We start from the raw sequence: 20,750 nt of genomic DNA, 5'->3' as shown, positions 1-20,750 counted from the left end.
TTCAGGACCACCTCAGCACCATCTCAGCGCCACTCAATATCTGCTCAGCACCACTCAGTATCTGCTCAGGACCAGCTCAGGACCACTTAGTATCTGCTCAGCACCATCTCAGCACCACCTCAGGACCACCTCAGCGCCAGTCATTAGCTGCTCAGCACCACCTCAGCACCATCTCAGGAACACCTCAGGACCACCTCAGCACCACTCAGTATCTGCTCAGCACCACTCAGTATCTGCTCAGCACCATCTCAGGACCCCCTAAGCACCACTCAGTATCTGCTCAGCACCATCTCAGCGCCACTCAATATCTGCTCAGCATCTGCTCAGCACCACTCAGTATCTGCTCAGCATCTGCTCAGCACCACTCAGTATCTGCTCAGCACCAGGTCAGCACCAGCTCAGGACCACCTCAGTATCTGCTCAGCACCAGCTCAGGACCACTTAGTATCTGCTCAGCACCATCTCAGCACCACCTCAGCACCACTCAGTATCTGCTCAGCACCATCTCAGGACCACCTCAGCACCATCTCAGCACCACCTCAGCACCACCTCAGCACCACTCAGTATCTGCTCAGCACCATCTCAGGACCCCCTCAGCACCACTCAGTATCTGCTCAGCACCAGGTCAGCACCAGCTCAGGACCACCTCAGTATCTGCTCAGCACCAGCTCAGGACCACTTAGTATCTGCTCAGCACCATCTCAGCACCACCTCAGCACCACTTAGTATCTGCTCAGCACCATCTCAGGACCACCTCAGCACCACTCAGTATCTGCTCAGCACCATCTCAGCACCAGCTCAGGACCATCTCAGGACCACTTAGTATCTGCTCAGCACCAGCTCAGGACCATCTCAGCACCACTCAGTATCTGCTCAGCACCAGCTCAGCACCATCTCAGGACCACCTCAGCGCCACTCAATATCTGCTCAGCACCACTCAGTATCTGCTCAGCACCAGCTCAGCACCATCTCAGCACCACTCAGTATCTGCTCAGCACCATCTCAGCACCAGCTCAGCACCAGCTCAGCATCTGCTCAGCACCATCTCAGCACCTGCTCAGCACCATTTCAGGACCACCTCAGCACCATCTCAGCGCCACTCAATATCTGCTCAGCACCATCTCAGTATCTGCTCAGGACCAGCTCAGGACCACTTAGTATCTGCTCAGCACCATCTCAGCGCCACTCAATATCTACTCAGCATCTGCTCAGCACCACTCAGTATCTGCTCAGGACCAGCTCAGGACCACTTAGTATCTGCTCAGCACCATCTCAGGACCACCTCAGCGCCACTCAATATCTGCTCAGCACCATCTCAGCACCACCTCAGGACCACCTCAGCGCCACTCAATATCTGCTCAGCACCATCTCAGCACCACCTCAGGACCACCTCAGTGCCAGTCATTAGCTGCTCAGCACCACCTCAGCACCACTCATTATCTGCTCAGGACCAGCTCAGCACCACTCAGGACCACCACAGCACCACTCATTATCTGCTCAGCACCAGCTCAGGACCACCTCAGCACCACTACAGTATCAATAGCGGCAAACTTACAGATTAGAACTGTACAAAAAATTGATTTATGAACATGCAATGTTATGAGATAGTTGGGTTTTTTGTTTTCAGGTCAACAGTAATAGGCAAGCCATCAGAAACCAGAGGAATGGTTCTTTTCTGCCCATTTTTAAACTGCCTAAAGAGTACCCACTGTAATTTAGCTGGAGAATTTTCCTAGATTAGACACGTCTCCCCTCAAAAATCTATCACAGCTTTGGGAGTTGCAAAACAAACACTACAGTGCTACAAGGGGATCCGTCCTTGTGAGACAACTGAAAACAAGATGATTTGCAGTGCAAGCAGCTCGAGCCCAATGTGGGACAGCAGCTCTGTCTTCCTGAAGTTACCTCCATTCCCACTTACATCTGCCTGGGTTCCCAGCACAAATCCTGTCTGGATCCAAGAAATCCTGGGCTGGGCAGTGAGGCATGGTTAGCCAGAGCCAGGCACAGCCACATCCAGGCCATTTAGATCTGTCGGCAAAGGATAGCCAAGAGTGAAATGCACCAATTGCTGCAGCAATGCTGAGATGTTTCCAGAACTGCTGGAGCAGCCCAAGTCCCAAAGTGCAGCCCTGGGTGGGAAGAGCTCGTGGCGATCAGCAGATCCTGCCCCAGCTGAAAGGAACTGCAGGGAAGCTCTCTAAGGGCACATCTCTTACCTGTATGTGCAGCAGGCTGACAGCTGATGCAGAGTTTAATTACTGCACTGAGCTCTGCTGTACCTTCTTCGTGTTCACAGGGGCTTTTGTTTGTTGGAAAACGTACCTGGGAATTTTTCCTACTTTTCTGAGGCCAGGCTCCTCTTTCCTCCACGCTCCTGGCCCATACTGCTGCTAGGTGTATACTATTTTAACACAAAACTATAAAGGAATCCTTTAGGGAGCAAACCATGGGGGTCTTTATCTTCCATACCAGTATCTTCATCCCTAAGACCAGGCTTATTTTCCTCCCAGGAAACTAATTTTAACACAAAATTATAAAGGAGTCCTTTAGGGAGCAAACCATGGGGGTCTACCTGTATCTTCATCCCTAAGACCAGGCTTATTTACCTCCCAGGTGAGATTTGTCCCCTGTTTCATAACGACCAAGGTTTTCCCTGGCAGGTGCCACAGAAGGCAGAACATCACTCCGCAGGTCTCACCTGCATTAGAAATTCTGGGTTATATTCTGGGTTATACAAGTCTGATGTCCCTAGGGCCTCCTCTGGCCACAAGCTGCTTCATTTGAGTCACTTAATTCAGCTTAAGCCCGGCTTCTGCAAAACCATAATGATCCCGGCTGAAGCAAATACTCCAATTCTGCACTGGCTTAATTCCATTAAAGCACTACCCAGCTCCTTCTGCAACCTGGGCGTTAAAGTTCACTTAAATTGAGGGACTGGGCTGACTGCTTTCGGAGCGGGATTTTGGATGCGACCAGAGGGGCTGGATGGTTCCAGGGCTGGCAGAGCAGGTGTGACCCTGCCCGGCGAGGGGCACACAGAGCAGCGCTCTGGCCCAGGACGCCGGCTGGCTTTCGTAAGAGCCGCGAGCAGCGTTACACAAGCGGCGTCTGCGGGCCGTGCCTGCGGTGTCACGGCAGGACAGAGCCAGCAGGGCTCACGCAAACCTCGCCGGCATCGGGAGCAGAGCTCAGCCAGCTCCTTCCCCGCAAACCAGGCGCGGCTCTCAGCCTGGACGGCGTGAAAAACGCGTGTGTTTTACGGTTGGCTTTTGGCAAATATTAAAGTGGATGTTGTATGCGTAGTGTTAGAAAGTGATGCTGTATTAATTCTCTTAAATATGGGTTTAGGTGATAAAAATTGTTGAAATAGAAACGGCGCTATGTAAGGTGCTTTGTTTAAAAGGAAGGGCTTGCAGCGAGGTAGCAGCAATGGGACACCTGAATCTTTCAGAGAAAGGGAATTTATTGCCTTCTTATCAGAAGAAACTAACTTCATCCCGCCTTGAAGGTCCTGTTAGGATTCGGAGGAAGAAGTTGACGATCCTCTATTTGAATGGAATTTATGCATCATGTATAAATATGCAACAGGCTGTTGCTTTTAAGGGTTAATCCCCTGTCAACGTGGGTCCTTCCTCGGGCTCGTGGTGCCTACAAAAAGGTACCAAGACGTCCGTAACTCTTTGTTTTTATTGTCTCATATTGTCCTAATTCAATTTGTCCAAATTGTTATTCCTCTGTGTTACTATTTTTTTTTTTTAACCATTTTATTACTATTAAACTTTTAAAGATTTTGCAAACAAGCGTACGGCGTTTTTCACAGACGGTGGCTGAACAGTTCATTTTTCCACAGCAACGGGAGCACGGTTCACCCTGCCCAGCCTGCCAAGGGCTGCAGGGACTGCGAGGATGTGAATTGGGGACAGAAAGGTTCCCTTGGGCAGCGCAGGCGGCCAGCGGGCCGTGACTCAGCACAAAGAGCCAGCCAGGTCCTCAGCAGGGCTGAGCTCGGGGTAAACAAACTCACCCTTTCACCCTGACCTCTTTAGCAAATGAAGAGACCCAAAAAAAAAAAAAAAAATCGAGGTCAAGGCGCTTAAACCATCTTTCACTGGTCCTTCTTGACCCCACCCCATCTGAGAAAACTTTATAAACTTTATTCCTGTCTCCTTTCAGCTGTGCGGAAGCCACACCAAGCCCAACGCCTAAACCAGAAGACACAAGACCCAGCACCCCTAAGGACAGACATATCTTTAATTAATCATTATTCCATTTCTGAATCGCCAGCTGCAAGAGGCTCTCAGACCATTTGAAGCCCGTGTCTCCAAGAGGCAGAGCTGACTCATCAGGGAGGCACAGGATGTGTTCACTTACGGGACCTTGTGGGAATTATCAGGCTCCTGGGCTCACATCTCTTGAAGCCAAGGTTCCCTTGGACCTGGTGCCACGGGAGGGCAGTTCCCAGCACTGGCTTCCCCCTCCGCTGGCAGCTCTCAGAGATGCCAGGAGCCAGGAGGGCCTTCATTCCTGGAGGAGAGCAGCCAGCAGAGCTCTGCAAAGGGATGGGGCACATCTCTGGGTGAAACGGGTGAAATTCCAACGCCCTGAGGCTGCAAACTGAGCCCTGAGCTGCTCCCGTTCAACAGGCTGAGCTGCTGTGGCACCTGCACGTCACCTGTCCTTGGGAGCTCCGTCCTTCCCACAGGATGGCACTGCCCGGGCAGCAGAGAGGCCGTGGGCACCAGCTCAGGGTTTATCAGAGTTTGTCAGGGCAGGAGTTCAGCCGGCTCCGAGGCAGGGATTGCATCACACAGCCCCACAGCAGCTCCTGCAGTGATGTTGCCACACGAACGAGTCACCCGGAGCTCTGGCCTGCAGCCCTGGAGCTGTTATCTCATTCATTCCAGCTGTGCAGCCCAGCTGTGCTGCCTGGGGGGGGGGTCCGGGCGGGGTTCCGAGGGGCTTCGGGAGCCATCTGCTGTCATCAGCCCAGATTACAGCGAGGGGCTGACGGCACCAGGCTCCCTCCCACCCTCCCAGCACCGCTGAGGTTGGGAAAGACCTCCAAGATGATCCAGTCCAACCTGCGACCCATCAGCCTCATCAACCAGGCCGTGTTGAGCCATTCCCTGGACACCCCCAGGGATGGAGACCCCACCACCCTCCTGGGCAGCCCCTGCCAATGCCTAATCACCCTTTCAGTGAAGAAACTCCTCCCGAGAAAATACCCAGATTTAACTGCAAGCACAAATAAGAGCCCCTCAGGGAGATCACCACCTCAGCCAGAAGGATTTGGTGTTCTCCACAGGAAACACAGTGCTTCCAACACAGGGAAGGACTCCACGTGAGGGCCTGCAGCGAGCAGAGATGGGGTTCCAGACCCCCAGCATTAATGCCAGCTCCCACAGGCCCGGGTGGCAGCAGCAGGGCACTCGCCCCCTGCTCAGAGGGCCGGGCAGAGCTGCAGGGAGCGTGGCACAGGACGGGGACATGCTGGGTGATGCTCACAGTGCTCTGGGAACTGAGAGGCTTTGTTCCTCCGCGGGCAGCACAGTGGCACTGGGCCTGGCACGGCACCGTGCCCGTGTCCCAGCCTGGTGCTGGCCCTGGCACGACAAGTGTGCAACCCCGGTGGGCTCAGGATGGGGAGGGTGAGAGCCCCAGGGCTTCAGCACGGTGCGTGTGCAAGGCACACACAAGGCGTGTGTCAGGTGTGTTCCAGGTGTGTACCGCATGTCCGTGTTCCAGGTGTTTGTGTCCCAGGTGTGTCTGTATTCCAGGAGTTTCTCTATTCCAGGTGTTTCTATGTCTGTATTCCAGCTGTGTCTGAATCCCAGGTTCTTCTGTATTCCATCTCTGTCAGTATTCCAGCTGTTTCTGTGTTCCAGGTGTTTCTCTATTTCAGCTGTGTCTCTATTTCAGGTGTGTCTGTATTCCAGGTGTTTTTGTGTCCCAGCTGTTCCTGTATTCCAGCTGTTTCCGTGTCCCAGCTGTTTCTGTGTCTGTATCCCAGGTGTGTCTCTATTCCAGCTGTTTCCGTGTCTGTATCCCAGGTGTGTCTCTATTCCAGCTGTTTCCCTATCCCAGCTGTTTCCATATCCCAGCTGTTTCCCCATCCCAGCGGTTTCTGTTTCTGTATCCCAGGTGTGTCTCTATTCCAGCTGTTTCTGTTGCTGTATCCCAGGTGTCTCTATTCCAGCTGTTTCCCTGTCCCAGCTGTTTCCCCGTCCCAGCTGTTTCCCTGTCCCAGCAGTTTCCCCATTCCAGCTGTTTCCCTCTCCCAGCTGTTTCCCTGTCCCAGCTGTTTCCCCATTCCAGCTGTTTCCCTGTCCCAGCTGTTTCCCTGTCCCAGCTGTTTCTCTATCCCAGCTGTTTCCCCATTCCAGCTGTTTCCCCATTCCAGCTGTTTCCCTGTCCCAGCTGTTCCTGGCTGCCGCGGCCCCCCCGGGCCGGCAGGGGGCGCGGTGGTGCGCGGGGCTCATCGCGCATGCGCATGCGCGGGGCGGGCGGAAGCGCGGCGGAGGGCGAGGGGCGCCCATGGGGCTCCTTAAAGGCGCCGCCGGCGCGGAGCCGCCTCCCGGTCCCGGAGGGACGCGCCAAGCCTGGCTGGAATGAGCAGGTGGGGCGGAACCCCCGGCACTTCCCCCGACACCCCCGGTTCCCCCCCACGTCATCCCCGCTCGTGGTCCGGCGCGCGCGGCCGCTGCCTCAGTTTCCCCCGGTGTCGGGGCTCGTGCGGCCGCGGAGGGGCGTGGAGGCGGCCGCAGGGACCCCCGGGCTCCCCTCACGGGGAGGGGGCGCACCCCGGGCCTGCAGGTCCTGGAGAGGGAGGTGTAGGGCCAGGGGAGGGGGCACAGCCCTGGGTTGGGGGGCTCGAACCCCTCAGGGGGCCGCAGGCTCCAGGCAGGGGGAGAAACCGCGCAGGGGCTCGGCCCCAGGATGGGGGGCCGGGGCTGCTCGGGGACACGGAGGAACTGTCCCTGCTCGGGGACACAGAGGAACTGTCCCTGCCCCAGGCCAGGCTGCTCGGGGACACAGCAGCGCTGTCCCTGCTCCTGGCAGAGCGCTCTGTGCCCCAGCAGGAGGGGATCCCCCCGGGCTGCAGGGTGGGCACCCCGCTTCAACCCCCCGAGGCCAAGGATTTCCCTCAGGCTCGGGTCTAGGGTCAGCTGGGCCCTTCCAGCCCGGCAAGAGCCCCTTGGGCTCCCCCGCAGGCCCCGTCCCTGGGAATTGTTTACATTCATTTTGTTTTCCCCCTTGTTGTCACCGTGCCATAGCCAGCCCCACTGACAGGCCAGGCAGAGCAGGGCTCTGGGTTTGGGGACATATTTTAGGGCTCTGTGTTTAGGGGCATATTTTAGGGCTCTGGATTTAATGGCATATTATAGGGCTCTGGGTTTGGGGGCATATTTTAGGGCTCTGGATTTAATGGCATATTATAGGGCTCTGGGTTTAGGGGCATATTATAGGGCTCTGGGTTTAGGGGTATATTTTAGGGCTCTGGCTTTAGGGGTATTTTACCCCTAGGGGTATTTTTTAGGTATTTTACCCTGCACAGAAAAGGGAGCAGCTCCCAGCTGAGAGGGGAGCTTGGACACAAACAGGAAGCCCCGGAGGTGCCCCAATGCCCAGCACCAGCAGCGGGGCTGTGCCGGGGCACGTCCCAAGGAGGGAGTTTATCAGGTGGGGCAGAGCTGGGAGCAGGAGATTTCCCCTGGCTTGCGTCAGGCTGAGCAGCAGGGCTGGGTCACGGCGAGGAAGGACCCGGAGGCAGCGCCCTGCCCGCGGCACAGCTCTGCCACGGCTGTGGGGTCAGTGGGGCACGTGCCACGCTGCCACGGCGCGATGGGTGCCCAAAGAGCGCCCACATCCCGGGGCACTGCAGGGCGTGGGCTCGCACAGGCCCAGCTCCCCGTGGGGCTGGCACATGGGCAGGGCTGGGATGGATCCAGCTCTCCCAGCAGGGCCGGTGCCTGTGCCAGGACAGACCCAGCTCCCCGGGGGGCTGGCACACGTGTGGCTTTCAGGACAGACCTGTCCCAACTTGCAGCCTTGGTCACCCAACAATTCCTGAGCCCATAAAGGGGAGATTTATGACTTCTCTGACCTTGCGGATTGATGAGTCAGATGGTGAAGGTTTTTTGCTGCGTTCCCAGGCTTTAAAGAGCCCTGGGTTCCCAGAGCCTGGAAGCTCTCCTGCTATGGCCCTGTCCCAGCATCGTAATGATCCCCAGGCCGCAGCGAGGGGGAGCAGCTGGTGCTGAATGTGCCGAGGGTCATTTCTCCACATCCTTCTGGCTGGGAAGGGTGTGATATCCCCTGCTTCCCGAGGGCAGCACACCAGCCCTGGAGGCTGCAGCCTTGCCAAGCCCAGCGGGATCAGGCAGGAGGTTTCAGATGCCTGAACCCTTCCTGGGATTCTTGTTGCAGCCTCACGAGGGGGATCTCCCCCTCGCTGGTGTCCTGTCCTGGCTGTCCTGGGCTCTGCTGCCACCCCGGCCAGAGCTGGGGAGGCTGTCACCGTCACAGCATGGCTGCTCTTTGGACTTTGTTCCTTCCTTTCCTTAATTTTCCGAGCGCAGGGAGGGGACAGTGCTCCTTCCCCAAGGACATGGAAGGCTGGGCTGTCTCCACCTCTGCAGCCAGGCTGGGCCTGCTGCCAGTGTGGGGCCAGGGGGCGTTATCAGGGCTGGGCTGGCCCTGGGAGCCAGTCCCTGTCACCCCCCAGGCCACACTGATTGTGGGGGGCCCTCGGTGCCGTGTGCTGCAGCGATAGCACGGCGGGCGTGGGACACCTGTGGGACACTCTGCTGGGCTGGGGATGCTGGGGGGGCTCCAGGGGACCTCACCCCTGGACAGGGACCCCCCCAGGCTGGAGCATCCTCTGTTCTGCTTTGCAGGGGGACAGTGCCATGGCCGAGAAGCTGGCACCGAGCCCCGGCGGGGGCATCACGCCACTGCAGCAGATGCTGGCCTCGGGGACAGGGGCCATCCTCACCTCCCTCTTCGGTGAGCATGGTGTGGTGAGGTGGGTGCCAGGGTGGGGGGCTGGCACGGGGCTGGCATGGCTGAGGGATGGTGTCTCTGGTGTCTTTGCAGTGACGCCACTGGACGTGGTGAAGATCCGGCTGCAGGCCCAGAGGACCCCTTTCTCCAAAGGTAACCCTGCTTGGGGCAGGGCGGGGGGCTGCAGCCAGTCCCCTGGCAGGGGTGTCTCAGCTGGCACAGCTGGTGGCAGGGTCTCTGCTCTGGAGCGTGGGGCCATGGCGAGGTGGCAGGTTACCACGGGCCCAGGGGCCCTGCTGGGGGAGCTAGGCTGGTGCTTGGCTCTGTCCTTGCCCCTCCACAGCCCCGTGCCTGGCAGCCCCCAGCCCTCCAGAGGCTCAGCCTGCTGCAGCTGCTGCCCTTTGTTCCAGTCTCCATGCTGCTCCCCTTGGGCTCTGCCCCTTCCTGTGTGGTCACCGGGCTGGGGCTGGCCCCAAGGGACTGGTTTGGTGACAATAGGAACTGCTTGGGAAGAGGCTGTGGGGGCATGCAGTCACCCACAGAGCTGTCCCGCTGCCCAGCCCCGGGTGGTGGCGTGTCCCCTGTGGTTGCTCAGTGTGTCCCATTGTGTGTTTCAGTGTTGGCAGCGCAGTCAGTGCCCTGGGGCGCTCAGCCGGCCACATGTGAGTACGCCGGGGGCTCCTGCTGCCAGTGGCTTTGCTTTCCCAAGCCTTCATCCTGGTTTGCTTCTCCACTGGTGGTGGCTTGGGCTCCTCTGGCTGTGGGGCCATCCCTGCACTGTGGGGGCTGACACTGTCCCCAGCCCAGGCTGCCCTGCAGCCCTGCTTTGGGGCTGGCTGTGCCTCATCTATGGGGATCTGTCGTGCAGCTGGCCTGGCTGTGTGTGGTCTTGTCACTCTGTCCTGCTGCCACATCAAAGTCCCCTTGGATTTTTCCTGACTGGTGTCCCTCGTGCCTGGCTTGGGAGCACAGTGGAGGGGCCAATGCTGACGTCCCCACTGTGCCAAGGCAGCAGAGCCAAGACCAAGTGAGGCATAAACCCTCTCCCGGTGCTGGCAGTGGGTCCTGCTGTGTGCCCACCCCTGCCATGGAGCTGGGTGTCCCCATGCCCTGGCTCTGGCCATGATCAGACCCTTGTGCAGGCTTGTTCCTCTCCTGCTCTCGGGCTGGTCCGCACTGGGCTCAGGCACTGAGGGTTTGGCTCCTTCCTGGAAGATGTGGCAGCTTTGGGGTCAGGTGTGCAGGGCATGCATGGGGCAGAGGGGAAGGCTCTCCTGTGTGATGGCAGTGCTGCTGTTTCCTCCTCAGGGAAGTGTTTCCTCTACTGCAACGGGCTCATGGACCACCTGTACGTCTGCCAGAACGGCAGCAGCTGCACCGCCTGGTACAAGGCCCCCGGGCACTTCACTGGCACGCTGGTAGGAGCTCCAGGGCCTCCCCACCCCAGAGGGGTCTCGGGGTGTTTTCTGGGGGTTGTTTGTCCTTCTCCCACCTGTAACTGCTGTCCCTGGTGCTCCGCTCTCTCCCCAGGATGCCTTTGTGAAGATCACACGCAATGAGGGCATCAGATCTCTGTGGAGCGGCCTGCCCCCCACCCTGTGAGTCTGGGGATTCTGGCTGCTACCACCTGCCCAGGAATACAGCTCCCAAGCTCCCTGCCAGCCCCCAGGGAGGCCACGTGCCCCTCACTGCCCTTCTCCTCCTCGCAGGGTCATGGCCGTGCCAGCCACCGTCATTTACTTCACCACCTACGACCAGCTCCGGGACTACCTGCGCACCCGGGTGGGGAGCTGGAACCACTACATCCCCCTGCTGGCTGGGGCCCTGGCCAGGCGTGAGTGCCCCTCCTCTCTGGGGTCCCCCATGCCCGCTCAGTGCCCACATTGAGTGCTGGCTCTCCTGGCACGGTGCTGGTGGCTCTGGGACGGCCGCTGGAGCGGACAGAGCTCACTCCCTGTGTCCCCTGTGTTGCAGTGGGTGCTGTGACAGTCATCAGCCCCCTGGAGCTGATCCGCACCAAGATGCAGTCCCGGCAGCTCAGCTACCGCGAGCTGCGCGTGTGCATCCAGTCTGCAGTGGCCCAGGACGGCTGGCTGTCCCTCTGGAGGGGCTGGGGACCCACCGTGCTGCGGGACGTCCCCTTCTCGGGTATGCTGGGGGGCACTGGGGGCCCAGGGCAGCCCTGTGCTGCTGCGGGGTGCCCAGTGGTAGCCCTGGTGTCTCCTCTCCCCCAGCTCTGTACTGGTTTAACTACGAGCTGGTGAGGTCGTGGCTCTGCAGGCAGCCCTGGCTGGACGGGTCCACGTTCACGGTCAGCTTCGCATCCGGGGCCATCTCTGGCACGGTGAGTTTGGGCTGCTGGGGCTCCCCTGGGGGGGTTGGTGCCTGTGGGAGGGAGGAGTGGGGCTGGGAGGTGACAGCAGAGCTGGCACTGGGCAGGAACGCCAGGTCCCGGCTCGCCATGCAGTGCCAACCCCACAGGTGGCCGCGGTGCTGACGCTGCCCTTCGACGTGGTCAAAACGCATCGGCAGATCGAGCTGGGAGACAGTGAGGTGCACCCAGGTGAGGGGCTGGCTCCAGGGGGGCACCCAGCACTGCCCAGGGGTGCCCCCCAAGCCTCACCTGCTCTCCTCTCCCCACAGTCACAGCCTCCAGGCCTTCCAAGCCTTCCTCCACCTGGCTGCTCATGCAGCGGATCCGCGCCGAGTCTGGCACCCGGGGGCTGTTTGCAGGTGAGGGTGTGCCCTGGCTCCCTGCTGGGGTTCTGGGTGCCCTGGTGTCACCCCAGGGCTCACAGTGCTGTCCTTGCAGGGTTCCTGCCCCGCGTCATCAAGGTGGCACCTGCCTGCGCCATCATGATCAGCACCTATGAGTTTGGCAAGAGCTTCTTCCAGAAGCTGAACCAGGAGCAGCAGCTGCGGGGATTGTGAGCAGGCCTGGGGCAGGGCTGGCCGTGGCCGTGCCCAGGGGACAGTGCCAGCCCTGCTCCAGCCAGGTGTCCCAGGAGCAGGGGTCTGCACTCGGCCGTGCAGAGCCCAAGTGCCTTCGTTCCTGCTCTGCCTCCCGCTGCCCGCACACGGAGCCAGGGCCAGCCTGCCCCACTCCCTGTCCCAGCCACTCTGAGGGACATCTGTGCCTGCTGCTGTGACACTGGGGGGATATGGAGCCCCCCACACACATCCCTCGGGGCTGGACAGATGCTGCTGCTGGATTCATGGACTCTCTGGCAAGGATGGGGTGTCCCAGGAGACTTGGCCTGGCAGGAGGTGGAGCTGGGGCCGTGGCAAGGACCAAACCCCAGAGCTCGGGGGCTTCTCTGCCTGCCTGGGCCCCCCAGCCCTGCTCTGCCTGGGGATCTGCCCCTGCTGACCATCACTCACACACAGCCTCGCCTTGCTGGCTCTGCATGGCACGGGGACACGTCAGGACCCCCTCCCTGCCTCTGGACCTCTCCTCCCACTCGGGATGTCCCCATCCCCTGTCAGACCACCCTGTGTGGGGACAGACCTCACTGCTGCTCCGGGGGGCCATTGTGGCCCCCCTGCCCCATCCTTCCACTGCAAGGGCCCTGCCCAGCTCTGGGCACTGCCCCCCTTACCCCGGGACTCACGGAGGGGACTTCTCCTCGTTTCTTAAATAAAATAGTTGTCTCTTAGTGGAAGGATTTCTCTCTGTGTGCTGGGGGGCTGTAGGGACACCTTGTGGCAGGGGGGCACAGGGGGTCTGTTCCCAGCCGGGGAGGTGGGTGACAGGCCAGCTCTGCTTGCTGCGTTTATTGATTCCTTTTGCTCCAACAAGGCAGATGGGGCAGAAATAAAAACCAAAATCACCCAAAACAACTCAAAACCCGGGGGAGGACGGGGAGGAAGGGGGAAGAAGAGTCCTCCCCCTGTTGTGGGGATGCTGCTGCAAGGGGGGCAGGCGGCCCCCACAGTGCAGGGGAGCTGGGGGAGGCCAGGTGGGCACCAGGGGCTGGGCAGGACGGACAGAGGGGCCACGACAGACCCCCACCCTGGGAGGGGCCTGGCCCGACCCCCCCTCACTCCCCAGCAGCTGTCACTGCCACCGTCCCCCCACCGTGGCACAGTCCGTTCCCCCAGTCCTGCGCCCCCATCCCAGCAGGTCCGTGTCTCCAGCCGGGGTCCAGGGTGGGGTGTCCCGGTGGGGAGGGGGCTGCCCGTCCCCAGCCTCCCCGGTGGGATCCGCGGCGAGTCCCTCGCGGTGCCCGGGGTGCCAGGGGGGCCGAGCTCGGTCAGTCCTGCGCCGTCAGGCGGGGCCGGGGGGCGGCGCGGGGGCCGGGGGTCTCAGCTGGGGCTGCGGGTCGGGCTGGCTTCCGTGCTGTCGCTCACCAGGCACTCGTTGGACTTGAGGCTGGCCAGGGACTTGCAGCTGGGCAGGGAGGCCAGGGAGCCGCAGAGCCCCAGCATGGAGGGCGTGGGGTCCTTCCCTGCGGGCACAGAGGGGCGTCACGGGGGGCTCGGGCTCGTGTCCCTGCCCTGCCACCCCGGGGGGACAGGCACCGCCTCTGCGGGGGCGACGGGGTGTCCCTGCGCTGCTGGGGCAGCACCCCAAGCACGAGGAGGGGGCTGCCGGAGGGTCCTGACACGGGGGGACACATGCTGGGCCCCGGGGGCTGCCGGAGGGTCCTGACACCAGCTGCATGTGGGGAGACGTGCTGGGCCCCGGGGGCGCCCTATGGTGGGTCGGGGGTCTTACCCAAGGGCCCCCAGGGCTCCCCTTCGCGCTTGCCCTCGCCCAGGCGCTGGGAGTCGGAGCTGAGGCTGTTCTCGGCCGAGAGCTGGTCGGTGCTCACGAAGCTGTGCCTGCAGGGGGACAGCTCTGAGCCCCCGGGGCTGGCACAGCTCTTCTGCCCCTCCCTCACCCCGTGTGTCCCCCCCCCGGGGCAGGGCAGGGTGCTTGGCAGGGCTCTGCCCTCGCTGTGAGCTTACCTTCTGTACAGTTTGCTGTCCGAGCCGCTCTCGTTGCCATTGAGGGTCCCCAGGGAGGGCCACTGGTTGACCAGGGGTGTCACCATCTCCTTGGAGAGCTGGGCCAGCTGCGGGTTCTCGCAGGGGATCAGCCCCGTCCTGCAGCAAAGGCAGGGGCTCAGTGCCTGGCACAGCCACCAGCGCTGGGCACCTGCCAGGGGACAGGGCCCGTGGCATGTGTGGGGCACTGGGGACACCCAGGGCCTGTGGGGCAGCCCCCCAAGCCCCCCGGCAGTGCGTCCCCACTCACAGCTGCTCCTGCAGCTCCAGGATGACGCCCTCCAGCTCCCTCTTCTCCAGCTGGTTCTGCACCATCACCTCCTCCAGCCGGAGCTTCAGCCGCTTGTTCTCCGCCTCCAGGTCCTTCAGCTGCGACTCCCGCAGCCTCACCAGCTCCTCCAGGTACCCCTGTGGGAGGCCACCATCAGCGGTGCCCCACTGCCACCACCCCCAGCGTCCCCAGGGCCATCCAGAGTGACAGGGAGCGGCTGGGTCACCGCAGCAGCAGGATGAGAGGCTGAGGGCACCACTGAGGCAGAGATGCTCCAGGCTGGAGCATCCTGGGGAAGCTGACACCCCAACGGCCCCAGCCTGGTACCTTCTGGGCATAAACAATGCGGAATTTCTGCTCCATCTTGCGCCACTTGTTGTACCAGCTGTCCTCGTCGGTGACCAGGGGCAGGTAGGGGTGCTCAGGCGAGCTGTCCTCGCTCGTGCTGCTCTCCACACTGCCCCGCTCCTCCTCCTCGCTCAGGTAGTCATAGCTGGGGGGTGTGGGGGCTCAGCAGGGCTCTCAGGGCTTCGGGGAGCCCCATCGTGGTGCTGGGGCAGGGACAGGGGGGTCCCCAGCCCAGGGAGGGCGGCCCAGCTCCTACCTCTGCGTGAACTTCAGGTAGGGCGTGTAGTCGATGACCACGGGCGTTTTACCGTCCATCACCTCTCCCTTGAGGCAGAAGCTGAGCAGAGGCAGCAGGAGAAGGTCAGGGAACCCCGAGGCTGTCACTGAGGGGTCCCGCCGTGCCACCTGCCCCTACCTGAAGTCGATGGCGCTGAGCCCGATGAGCATCCCCGTGAGCACCGTGGACTCCTCCCGCAGCATGATGGCCCCGTCGTCGTAGAACCGCCTGTGGGGAGCACACGGCTGGCCGTGCCCCCCAAAACCCACCCTGGCACCCCCAAACCCGCCCCGGCACCCCCACACGCCCCGGTGCAGGCGTGGCCGTGGCCGGCGGGGCCGGGGCTGCTCACCTGGTGGTGCGAGTGTCCCGCAGGGCCGTGGAGATGTACTCGGACATTCGCTTCTCCATCAGCGCCACGCGGATCCACGCCCGGCCCTGCGAGGCAGCACCCGGGCACTCCTGAGGGTGGGGGCTGCCCCGGGGGTCCCCACATCCCCACCCACCCCCGGGAGTGGCTTTCAGCCCCTTTTTTGGTACCGTGGGGAGCCACAGCTGCTGTTGTGTCCCAAGGGGCTCTGTGGTGTGATGGGATGGGATGGGATGGGATGGGATGGGATGGATGGATGGGATGGGATGGATGGGATGGGATGGGATGGGATGGGATGGGATGGGATGGGATGGGATGGGATGGGATGGGATGGGATGGGATGGGGTGGGAATATAGATGGGTCCATGTACCAGGGTCAGGGTAGAGTGTATGGAAACAGGCAGGCATAGAAATGGGGATGGGGATGGGGATGGGGATGAAGATGGGGATGTAAATGTGATGAGATGGGGTGGGATGGAATGGGATGAGATGGGGATGTAGATGGGTCCATGTACCAGGGTGGAGTGAACGGAAACAGGGGCAGGCATAGAAATGGGGATGGGGATGGGGATGTGGGTGGGAATGGGGATGGGGATGGGGATGAAGATGGGAATGTAAATGTGATGGGATGGGGTGGGGTGGGATGGGGATGTAGATGGGTCCATGTCCAAGGGTCAGGGTGGAGTGAATGGAAACCGGGACAGGCATAGAAATGGGGACAGGGACAGGGACAGGACTGGTGCCTTCCCAACCTTGGCCCTGGAGGTGCTGATGTTCTCCATGTTCTCGATGCTGCTGACGCAGTTGTTGGGCACCTTGCTGCAGGCCAGGCGGATGTAATCCCAAAACCCGCGCTGTCCATCAGAGCTGAACCAGCTGACAGGGCCTGCGGGCACCCACGGGCTGCTCAGGGGCTGCAGTGCCAGCACAGCCCCTCCGGCAGAGCTGGACACCCTCCCTGCTGTGTCCCCACGCACCGCGGGACACGGGGATGTGACAGGGACAGCCCTGGGGCCAGCGCTACCTTTGAAGCGGTGGCTGAGGATCTGCTCGAGGATGGCGGCGAAGTTAACAAACTCCTCGGAGGAGTCGTCGATGGGATCTGCCGTGTACTTCTCCAGAAGGGTCTTCACCGAGAACCTGGCCGGGGAGGGGGGACGGTGTCACAGCAGGGAGGGGACACCCCCAGCCCCGGCAGGCTCGGGGCTCTCAGCAAAGCTCTTTTGCAGCTGTTGGCTCCCGCTCCCGGCAGCGGGAAGAGGGCGTCGGGCTGGGCCGTGGCTCGGTGACCCCCCTGTCCCCGCGTCCCCAGGGACCCCGCTGCTCCCCGCCGTGCGAGTGGCCAGGAAGGGCGAACAAAGGCCCCCTTCCTCCCGGCCGTGCGCGGGCGGTGATGGCTTCCCCTTCCGCCCGGCCGCTCGTGCTCGGGCCACAGCGGCAGCGAGGACGGGGCATGGGCCAGGCACCGTGCTCGGGGCAGGTGTTTGCCAGGGGGCATCGCCCCCTCTGCGGGCTCTGTGGGTCACAGCTGCCTGGAGGGTGTCCCCATCCTGGCACTGAGCGCTGCAGGTGCCTCACGGCGCAGCAGTTGGAGGCGTCCTGGTGGAGATCCAGAGGGTCCCCATGTGGTGACAATGGGGTCTTTAGGTGCCCCCATGCCATGGCAAGGAGATCCACTGGGTGCCCATGTCATGGCAGTGGGGTGTGGAGGTGCCCCGTGCCACGCTGAGGAGCCCTGGGGTCACCAGACCCCAAATGAGGCCCTGGGGGTCCCTGCCAGGCTGCCCAGGCCCAGGTACCTCCCACATCCCCCGGCCCTGGGCCAGGCTCCAGCACCCCCAGCACCCCCAGCCCCTCACCGGGCCCCCGGGGGTGTCACCGCGCCCCGGCAGGAGCCACCAGCCCCCCAAACCCCGTCCCTGCGCCCCATTGCTGCCCCCCCATCCTGGTCCAGCCGCGAGTCTCCATGACAACGCTCATCCTCCATCCTTCATCCCCCATCCCCGCCGCTCCGGGGCCCTGACGTCACTTCCTGGGCCCCCGCCCGCATGGGGGTCCCCAACCCCAGCCCCCCCCCCCGCACCCCGCTGCCCCCAGCGCCCCCCGCACCCTCCGGATCCCCCCGACATCCCCGGCGGCCCCGACATCCCCGCGCCGGCCGCCTCCATGTTGTCACTGCGTCCCCCGCCCTCTGTCTCCCCCTTCACGACCCTCCCCCAGCCCCTATAGATCCCCACAGCCCCCCGGAACCCCCCGGAACCCCTTGGAACCCCCAGAACCGCTTGGAACCCCTTGGAACCCCCAGAACCCCGCACCGCAGCAGCCCCGGGCCCCCCCTTTCCCGCATCCCCATCCTCCTCCTCCTCCTCCTCCCCCTTCCAAACGTGAATTTCCCCCCCCCCTCAAAAAGCGACCGCAGCCACAACAAACCCCCCCAAAAGGGCGAGGGGGCGGCGGGGGGGAGGGATGAACCCCCCAGCCCTCCCCAGCACGGCCCCTCCCCGCCCCCCATCCCCTCCATCCATCCCCACCGCCGGTGGTCGCTTCTCCCTGCCCCCCTCTCCCCTCCCCTCCCCTCCTCCGCTCTCGCCCCCCTCCCCATTTCGCGGTGCCCCCCCCCCCCACCTGCAGACGGTGATGAGGTTTTTCCTCTCCACGGCGATGTTCCTGGAGGAAGCCTTCTTGGAGGAGAGCCCCAGAGCCATGGCAGCCGGCACCCAGCTCGCTTCCATGCACGGCCCCGGCGCCGCGGCCGCGGGCGATGCCCCTTCCCCCGTGGGGACCCCCCCGGTGCCGGCCCCGGCCCCGCGGGCCCCGCTCGGCGCTCGCTTTGCTCCGCCGGTGCCCACGCCACGGGCCGTGCGCCGCCCCCCCCCACAAAGGGATGCTCGCTCTCCCCGCCCCCGGCCCCCCAAATCTCCCTCGGGGGGTGGCGGGGGCACGGCGGGGGGGGCAGGGCCGGGGTCCCCCCCGTGGGTCACCCCCTGTCCCTCCCGGCGTGGCGAGACACTGGGGAGGGGGCACCCCCGGCGTTTAGGGGGTCTTTTGTCCACCCCCGGATGTTTGGAGGATGTTTTGCCCACCCCCGGCACCCCACGGGGTTTTGAGGGGTCTTTTGCCCACTCCCCACACCCCACGGGGTTTTGAGGGGTCTTTTGCCCACTCCCCACACCCCACGGGGTTTTGAGGGGTCTTTTGCCCACCCCCGGCGCCCCACGGGGTTTTTGGGGGAGTCTTTTGCCCACCCCACGGGGTTTCGAGGGGTTTTTGCCCACCCCACGGGGTTTTGAGGGGTTTTTGCCCACGCCAGGCTCAGATCAGCACCCCCTGCCTTGCCCTGCATCCATCCCCGTTTTGGGGGGGCTGAGCATCACCCCCCCCCCCCATCTCCCGGGGGTCTGATCCCACCACCTTCATGGGGTGGGCGGGGGTGGCTGTGCCAAGGGGCAGTGCCCCCACTGCGTTCTTCAGCGTGCCTCAGTTTCCCTCCGTTGCTGTGACGGAGGTGTTGGGAACAAGGCTGGTGAGTCCCGCAGCAGCCGCGTAAACCTGCACCAAACAGCCCCCAAATAAACCAGAGTCACCCTCAGCACGCAGGCACCCCCCGTGGGGACACGTGCCACCTCCCTGTGCCCACCACCGGGGTGCCCGCTGTGCCCATGCCAAGAGAACCCGGCTGGGTGGGGGGGACAGGTGGGCACAGGGCGGGGAGGGACCCCCAAAATGCCCGAGGCTGGGCAGGGAGGGGAGCCCTTGGCAGTGCCCAGATAAGGCCGGGGCTGTTATCGGGACACCCAGACCCAGCACCACCCCTCTGTCCCCTGGGGGTGCCACCAGGTCCCCAGTGTGTGCCACGAGCCCCCAGGCTGGATGGCACAGCGGGGACAGCTCTGGTGTCACCTCACTGTGAGGGGACCCTGTGGGTGTCCCCAGGGACCGGGGGTGGGATGGGAATGTGTGTGTGCACAGGTGTGGGTGTGCACAGGTGTGTGTGTATATGTGTGTGTGTGTGGGTGTGCAAGGCTCACCCACCTCACCCTGGGACTGGAATTTGGATTTTGGGCCTGAGATCCTTTTAGGAAAGCTGTAAATGTAGACAAACACTTGTGTGTGTTTGTGTGTGTGTGTGTGCAAGGCTCACCCACCTCGCCCTGGGACTGGAATTGGGATTTTGGGCCTGAGAGCCTTTTAGGAAAGCTGTAAATGTAGAGACACACACATCTGTGTGCACACACATCCACAGGTGTGAGCACAGGTGTGCACATGCACAGAGGGACATGGGCCCCTCACACACACACACATGTGTGCCCATGGGTGGGCACTAACACAGGTGTGTGTGCATGTGTGTATATGTGTGTGCAAGGCTCACCCACGTTGTCCTGGCATTGGGATTTTGGGCCTGAGATCCTTTTAGGAAAGCTGTAAATGTAGAGACACACACATTTGTGTGCACACACATCCACAGGTGTGAACACAGGTGTGTGTGTGTGTGCAAGGCTCACCCACCTTGTCCTGGGATTGGGATTTTGGGCCTGAGATCCTTTTAGGAAAGCTGTAAATGTAGAGACACACACATCTGTGTGCACACACATCCACAGGTGTGAGCACAGGTGTGCACACACACACACACAGGGCCACGGGCCCCTCTCACACACACACAGGTGTGCCCATGGGTGGGCACTAACACAGGTGTGTGCATGTTTGTGTGTGTGTGTGTGCAAGGCTCACCCACCTTGTCCTGGCATTGGGATTTTGGGCCTGAGATCCCTTTAGGAAGGCTGCACATGTAGAGACACACAGGTGTGTGTGCACACACGCACACAGGTGTGAGCACACACGCACACAGGTGTGAGCACACAGCGACACAGGCCCCTCTCACACACAGGTGTGCCCATGGGTGCCCTCCTCCAAAGCATCCCCCCCTCTCCAGGGCCCCCCAATCCCACGGCACACAGGGACGCCCCATCCCGCGTCCCCCCTGCTCCTCCTCCCCAGGGAACCTCCCCAGGAACCCCCATTTTTTTTTTAATTTTTTTTTTTTAACGAGAACACCCCAACCCCGCGGGAAGGGAGGGGGGACACGGGGGGATCCCGGGGATTCCCTGCGGGGAAACCCCGAGGTAAACACGACTGGGAGGGGGCAGCGGGAGCAGCTCGGGGGGTGCCGGGCTGGGTGAGGGACGGACAGGAGGACAGCGGGGGCAGGCGGGGCTGAACCGGGGCGCAGTTTCGCAGATGTTGCACCCCGATAACCTTGTTTTTCCGGGGGGCCCGGGGGGGGGGGCGGCTGAGCCCGAGGGGGGCGAGATTAGGGAGGTGAGCGTGACTCAGGCATCGGCGCTCACAGCCCGGGCACGGCACAGAGAGCGCGGCAGGGCCGGCGGAGGCACCCAGGGGTAGGTGCGGGGTCACCTCGGGGTGACACGGGGGGATCTGGGGCTGGGCGGGCACCCTGGGCTGCCCCAGGGGGGGTGATGCGGTGGGAGGTG

At 62.3% G+C, this 20,750-nt stretch overlaps 2 protein-coding genes across 4 annotated transcripts; one reads left to right on the top strand and one right to left on the bottom strand.

Moving 5' to 3' along the window:
* Window positions 1-6,514: 6,514 nt before the first annotated feature.
* Window positions 6,515-12,662, top strand: SLC25A39 (solute carrier family 25 member 39). 2 transcript variants are annotated; one of them, XM_058041767.1, is made up of 12 exons: window positions 6,515-6,619; window positions 8,901-9,009; window positions 9,100-9,159; window positions 9,624-9,668; window positions 10,315-10,424; window positions 10,537-10,604; window positions 10,716-10,840; window positions 10,981-11,154; window positions 11,241-11,350; window positions 11,488-11,569; window positions 11,650-11,739; window positions 11,819-12,662. In XM_058041767.1, the coding sequence occupies exons 2-12, from the start codon at window positions 8,913-8,915 to the stop codon at window positions 11,935-11,937; spliced, it is 1,080 nt and encodes a 359-aa protein (XP_057897750.1). In that variant the 5' UTR covers window positions 6,515-6,619; window positions 8,901-8,912; the 3' UTR covers window positions 11,938-12,662. The 2 variants fall into 2 exon arrangements, with proteins under 2 accessions (XP_057897750.1, XP_057897749.1); XM_058041766.1 differs by lacking the exon at window positions 9,624-9,668.
* A 103-nt stretch (window positions 12,663-12,765) lies between these two features.
* On the bottom strand, window positions 12,766-18,048 carry RUNDC3A (RUN domain containing 3A). Of its 2 annotated transcripts, XM_058041764.1 has the most exons (11): window positions 17,887-18,048; window positions 16,286-16,401; window positions 16,014-16,147; window positions 15,244-15,329; window positions 15,030-15,119; window positions 14,871-14,951; window positions 14,594-14,759; window positions 14,246-14,403; window positions 13,957-14,094; window positions 13,724-13,830; window positions 12,766-13,454 (listed from the first exon to the last, which is right to left on the bottom strand). In XM_058041764.1, the coding sequence occupies exons 1-11, from the start codon at window positions 17,991-17,993 to the stop codon at window positions 13,312-13,314; spliced, it is 1,326 nt and encodes a 441-aa protein (XP_057897747.1). In that variant the 5' UTR covers window positions 17,994-18,048; the 3' UTR covers window positions 12,766-13,311. The 2 variants fall into 2 exon arrangements, with proteins under 2 accessions (XP_057897747.1, XP_057897748.1); XM_058041765.1 differs by lacking the exon at window positions 13,724-13,830.
* Window positions 18,049-20,750: the final 2,702 nt, after the last annotated feature.

This window comes from Melospiza georgiana, chromosome 28 (assembly GCF_028018845.1).
Source record: "Melospiza georgiana isolate bMelGeo1 chromosome 28, bMelGeo1.pri, whole genome shotgun sequence".
Taxonomy (NCBI): Eukaryota; Metazoa; Chordata; class Aves; order Passeriformes; family Passerellidae; genus Melospiza; species Melospiza georgiana.
The sequence above is the reverse complement of the archived record's forward strand: the minus strand, read 5'-3'. Positions and strand labels throughout refer to the sequence as shown.